The sequence below is a fragment of the Thunnus thynnus genome, chromosome 2 (assembly GCF_963924715.1).
Source record: "Thunnus thynnus chromosome 2, fThuThy2.1, whole genome shotgun sequence".
Taxonomy (NCBI): Eukaryota; Metazoa; Chordata; class Actinopteri; order Scombriformes; family Scombridae; genus Thunnus; species Thunnus thynnus.
In genome coordinates this window covers 84,001-90,000 of record NC_089518.1, presented here as the reverse complement: position 1 = coordinate 90,000, position 6,000 = coordinate 84,001, and the positions used below count along the sequence as shown (strand labels likewise).

At 42.0% G+C, this 6,000-nt stretch overlaps 1 protein-coding gene across 1 annotated transcript in view; it reads right to left on the bottom strand.

Moving 5' to 3' along the window:
• The window catches only part of LOC137189871 (zinc finger RNA-binding protein-like), a gene marked incomplete at its 5' end in the record, with an annotated part of 117,096 nt that overhangs the window by 47,046 nt on the left and 64,050 nt on the right, over nt 1-6,000 (bottom strand). Inside the window, one exon of the mRNA XM_067599982.1 lies at nt 636-781. Coding sequence (XP_067456083.1) covers nt 636-781 — 146 coding nt within the window. The remainder of the gene's footprint in view (nt 1-635; nt 782-6,000) is intronic.

Below are 6,000 nucleotides of genomic sequence, written 5' to 3'. Positions count from 1 at the left end.
ACTGGAGGCTTCGTTCAGACCAACATTAGAACTGTTTGAAAAATCGCAGTCCGTTATTCATTTGAATGAGACAAGTCTGGTAGCATAGCATGGACGCTAATGCAGAGGGACAACTTTTCTGACTGTTTAATGGGACAGCTCTTTGTGTTTTTTGAAGGCCACTTAATTCGAACTGAGGAGGCCTTTTGGATGAGAGTCAAAACTTCTTCAAGAGTCCAAAGTTGGTCAAGTTGTCTTTCGACTTTGCACTTCTAGAATATTTTGATTATGGTTTTGGAGAATTCTGTTAATTCGTGTTGCTCCCAGGCGTTCAACTGGGTTGAAATTATGTGATTCATGATATTCTCAAAACATTCAGTAACCCCTTGTGCCTTGTATGGAACCATCTACATTTATTACATACAACATTTATTCCGTTTTTTCCTTTAATTTTCACCCATCTCTACATACAGGTTGTTCTTAACCTTTTTAGAATCGTAGTTTAGGTTTAACAGCCATGGCATTTTCCCTTTCTGAAGTGTACCTGCTTCTTAGGCAGTATTTCAATTTCTAGCCCAAGAGGGTGTGGATACATCATAACTTCTATACTGTGTCTCTCCTCAACAACCATTGATAGGAAGTGACCATGACCATACCGCATCTCCATTCTCCAGCGCTCCTCTTCCTCTCTTCTTCTCCAGTACTCCTCTTTCTGCATCTGCTTTCTCATCTTCTCTTCCTGAATCTTCCTAGCTCGGATGCTGGGTTTTACCTCCACCTGTAGATCTGGGTTCACCTTCTTCTACGAAATATGTAAAAAAAAACAAAGCAAAAAAAAAAAAACAACTCAACATAGAAATGATTAAAGCTGCAAGCAGCAATGAACATGCCCTCATATCTCGCGCCTGTCAGAGGGAGCGGCAGCTCTGGTATCACTACTATAGGTCTGTTGATGCAGCTCTGAATATTCAGGGTTATTGGGCACTGTTTGAATGGGTAAAATATCATTTCGGGTGTGCAGTACCTGGTGCTGGAGATGACATTGGAAATTGTGTCTACATTTGATGAACTATGTGTCATTTAGGCTTCACTCCCTTTTGCCCACAGACAATATTACATAAGTGAAATGTTAATGCACCAACACATTTACTAGAAGGCAACTGACATGGATATACATTTCCATGAATATTGGACATTGCATGTCGGAGATAACTATCACTTCCTGTGTCCACTATGTGGTGCCAGAAAACACCCACTAATTAGATGTCATTTCGCTGTATATCATGTGTAGACCACAACATGTAAATTTCATGTAAATCAGATGATGTTTGTCACATAAGGCTGATTTCCTGTTGTCAGTAGGTGGCGCTATGATTATGACTAAATATTGACATGTAGATATGTTCAGGCCCGGACTCTTATCAAACATGAGAAATTTGGGGGAGATTGGACATTTAAAGTGGAGTTACAACAACTTCCTGTTTAATGCCCCAAACATATTTTGGACAAAATTCACTGAAATACAAAAAGCTTCTCAATTTAGCATTGCAAAGGTCTTTAAATGTAACCTACCAAATTTGAAATTGTGTCTCTCTCGCAAAACCTGCTGCTGACACCACTGTGTGTCAAAACCCTGCAGTGAGGAGGCAGAGGTTATTCAAAACCTTCCAAACTGTCAATCATGCAAAAGTCTTATGGGAACAGAAACTGAAACCGAGGGGGCTATTCGGTGGACATTTTAACATCAGAGGCATCACTACAAAGAGCAATCAGCTAACTCATCTTGTGTCTGACTCAAATCTGGACTTTCTCTGTCTGACTGAAACATAGTTGAAACAAACAACGTGTGAACGTGTGGTTACAATTTGGGTAACATGTTAGAATATGTTGGGATAAAAATAATGTTATCCCAACGAATATCTTATCATAGGTGTCTATAGGCCCCCTTCTGCAGATGAAACTTTCTATGATCACTTTCTATGATCACTTGAAAGTGTCTTCTTGAGTGCAATCTCAAAGAATTATTACTTATGGGTGATTTTAATGTGAACTGGGAGGATAAATCTAGGAGGAAAAAAACTAAAAATGATCATAGAGAAATTCCAACTAGAATAACTAGTAAAAGGCCCCCCATGGGGCGGGGCAAAATTCAGTGGCACACCACGCCGAGGGTGTTCCATTAAGTATAAAAAGCTTCACAATTTAGTATTGCAAAGGTCTTTAGACGTAACCTACCAAATTTGAAGTCACTCGGGTTAAATCTGGTAGGAGGAGTTTGTTAACATACAACGTCTGTCAATGGCTTCACTTTGCGAAAAAAAAGAAGCACAATAGATCCAAAATGGCTGACTTCCTGGATGCCTTCAAGAGGGTTTTTTTTTGTTTGTTTTGTTTTTTGTTAGGTCCGGGGATGGTACGTCTGCCTACCAAATTTCGTAAATCTATGTCAAAATTAAAGGCGGAGGCATTGACTTTGAAAATTTCTGGGGGGCACCCTTGAGCCACTTTACCACACCAATATAAAGTTGCAATACTTCTGATGCATGTGCAAAATTTCAGGAGTTTTCAAGCACCGCTAGCACCTCGAAAATGCTAAAAGTAATTATGGGTGCTGTAAAGCCAACAAGCTACGCCCAAGCCCAATTTTGATAATAATTGAAGCATTTATTTTTTCGACCATACATGCAAAGTTTCATTTGTTTTCACACATCCTAAAGGCCTCAAACAAGTGTTCGTAAGATGAAAATTGATGCACAAAGTTCAAAATGGCTGGCTTCCTGTCTAGCGAAAAAATTAAAAAAAAAAAATGTTTTATGACCAGAATGATGAGAGCAATGAAACCACCGAATTTTAAGAGCATGCCCCTCAAAGATGCAATGGCGTGGGGGGATGATGATGATGATGATGATGATGATTATAATAACAATTAAAGCTGCAAGCAGCGATGATCGGGCCCTCGCGTCCTTGCGTATGTGGGGGCTCGGAGCTGGTGAAGGGCTTCTGTCACGGGCATATAGATGTCCCCAGACCTGGGCTGTTTTCAGACAGTGCAAGGGGAAATTAACGTCACATCCTCAATCACCTACTCTGCCTGCTGCAGGGGCTGCTGCATTGAAATGTGGTAGGGGGCGCTATGGAGCCAGTTTTCATCACTGACTGAATATTGGTATTTAGACGTGTTCAGGCTGGGAGTCTTATCAAACATGTAAAGTTTGGTGTAGACTCCAGCATTTACACTAAACTTATAGCAATTTCGCCTGTCATGGCGAAACATCAAAACTCAACGCCACGCCACGGCCACACGCTTCAATGCTAAGTAAATGTTTTGATAACTTTTGATCACACACTAGTGTAGATGACACACACTGATTTTGAAGTCGTTACCATGAATTCTGTAGGAGGAGTTCGTTAAAATACAAGGTATGCGAAATGGTCAAAAAAACGCGAAAAATGACCACTTTTATCAAGATGGCCGACTTCCTGTAGGACTTACGATATGGCTCCAAGAGGCTTTTTTGTGCGTCTTGACATGATACATTAGCCTCCCGAATTTCATTTTCCTAGGTTCATCTGGAAGGCGGGGCTACAATTTTGAAATTTTCAAGGGGGCGCTGTTGAGCCATATTGTCACGTCTATGCAAATGACCTATCCAGGATTTTAGCTGGTGTTGCTCCAGACATGTGTGCCAAGTTTCGTGACTGTAGACCCATCCCTTATCCCTAAAATACACCATCGTATTTCATGGCGAAGGATGTGTCGCCATGGCAACGGCGTTTGGTCATGGGTCATGACCTACCCAATGTAGCATCACCAAGGTCTTACATCTTAGCTGAGTCAATTTCAGATGCATCGGCCAAATTTCCTAGGAGTAATACAACAAAGAACGACGCATGATACTTCCTGTTGCCAGTAGGTGGCGCTATGACTCTCACTAAATATGGGCCTGAAAATGTGTTCAGACCGGGACTCTTAACAAGCATATGAAATTTGGAAAAGATCAGACCATGTGGAGTCAAGTTATAAAGCTTTGAAATTTCATGGCGAGACATCGAAATTCGCCGCGTCGTCATGGCAACACCTTTCGACGAAAAGTCACCAACTTCATAATATACCATCTCCAAGGTCTTTAGGCTATTCTGAGTAAATTTGAGGTGGATCCCATCACCGTGCCACCCACAGAGCGTCAAAGTGTAAAACATGTAACTTCCTGTTGCCAGTAGGTGGCGCTATGACTCATATCCAATATTGACACATGGATGTGTTCAGGACGGGACTCTTTCCAAGCACAAAAGGTTTGGGTCTCTTAGGATCCTGCATGCCGGAGTTATGGCTGTTTGAATTTTCACGGCGAAGGATCGAAATTCGCCGCCCGACCACACCCCCTCAACAATGTCGAAAACTCACCGTTTTGATAACTTTTCATCTCCCAGGTCTGTAGATGATACTGACCGAATTTCAAGTTGCTCAGGTCAAATCCCTAGGAGGAGTTCGTTAAAGTACGCGGGCTAAAAACGGCAAAATTGGCCTGAAAATCGCAACTTTGAACCAAAATGGCCGACTTCCTGTTGGATTTAGGGTATGGCTCCAAGAGAGTTTTTGGTGCGTCTGGTCATGATATATAAGCACACCAAATTTCATTGTTCTACGACCATCTGTATCGTGGGGCTCGCTTTTCTTAATTTTCTAGGTGGCGCTGTCGAGCCATTTTTCCCCGCATTTTTTGCGAGACGCATAAAATCTGCAATTTTCACCAGAACTGACGCGCACGCCAATTTCGGTGAGTTTTGGTACACGTTTGTAGAAGTTATTTGAGGTCAAAGAGTCGCAATAATAATAATAATAATAAGAATTAAAGCTGCAAGCAGCGATGATCGGGCCCTCGCGTCCTTGCGTATGTCGGGGCTCGGCGCTGGTGAAGGGCTTCTGTCACGGGCATATAGATGTCCCCAGACCTGGGGTCCGTTTTACAAAGCAGGTTTAGTGAAAACTCAGAGTCTGTTAACCCTGAAATGAGGGAAACTCTGAGTTTTCCGTTTCAAAAAGGGAGGTAACTCAAACCAGAGAAAGAGGGATAACTCTAGCCTGTTTCAGAGAGAGAGATAACTTAAGCTCTCGGTCAGTTACCGTAGCAACAGACTCTATGAATCTAACCTGGTCGGGACCAGGTTTTTCTCAATGAACCTCGACTTTCTCTCAGTCTCCGCCCTCTTTCAGAGCCACACACTCCATTTGATTTCCTCATTCATTCAGGCAGCAGGCGAGTTTTGGCGTAGCCTAGTTCTGCCGTCTGTCATTTAAAGAAATCATTAAAAAAAATAAATAAATTAAAAAAAAAATCAGAGTCAGTATATTAGAAGTCCATTAGGCACAGTAAGTGGCGACTTTTTTTCACTAACATGGCATGTCCTTTTGATAACGATCCCGTGGATGAAGGTGCAGCATTACTGCGCAGAGAATTAAATATTCGTCGAGAGATGGTTATCAGACCACGCATAGATGTTCTAGCATTTCCAGCCATTATCTTTTTGAGCGGTACCGTTTCACGTCACAGTCCATCATCTACATACACAACCTAAGCCGTCTTTACATTTGCAACATTACCAATCGTAGTCATGCTCTCACATCCCAGCAGATATTGTGTGTTGCGCTGCGTTTCTTTGCAAATGGTTTGCAAAAGTTTTTTGTACAATGTCGGAGCCAGCCACTGGCCTTCCTAAATTCTGGCTTATGGCCAGCTCCTCTGTCCGTTAGAGGTGGCGGTGCTGGACCACCACCCGTTTTACGGACATCTGCCTTCTTTCTGTTGGCTGAGTAGAAGTCTGTGTTAGTTTAAATAGGATTAATTATTTAACAGAACATGATGTAGATGAGAAGACATTTATGTGTGTGAAACCAGCATTATGTTGGGGATAAAACAACTGCTCAGTCAAACAGCCACTTAATATTTACTTTACAATGTAAAACATGATCAAAATGAGGTTCCCCCATGAGATTATGCCGAGGTCTCACCTGTTTGAACA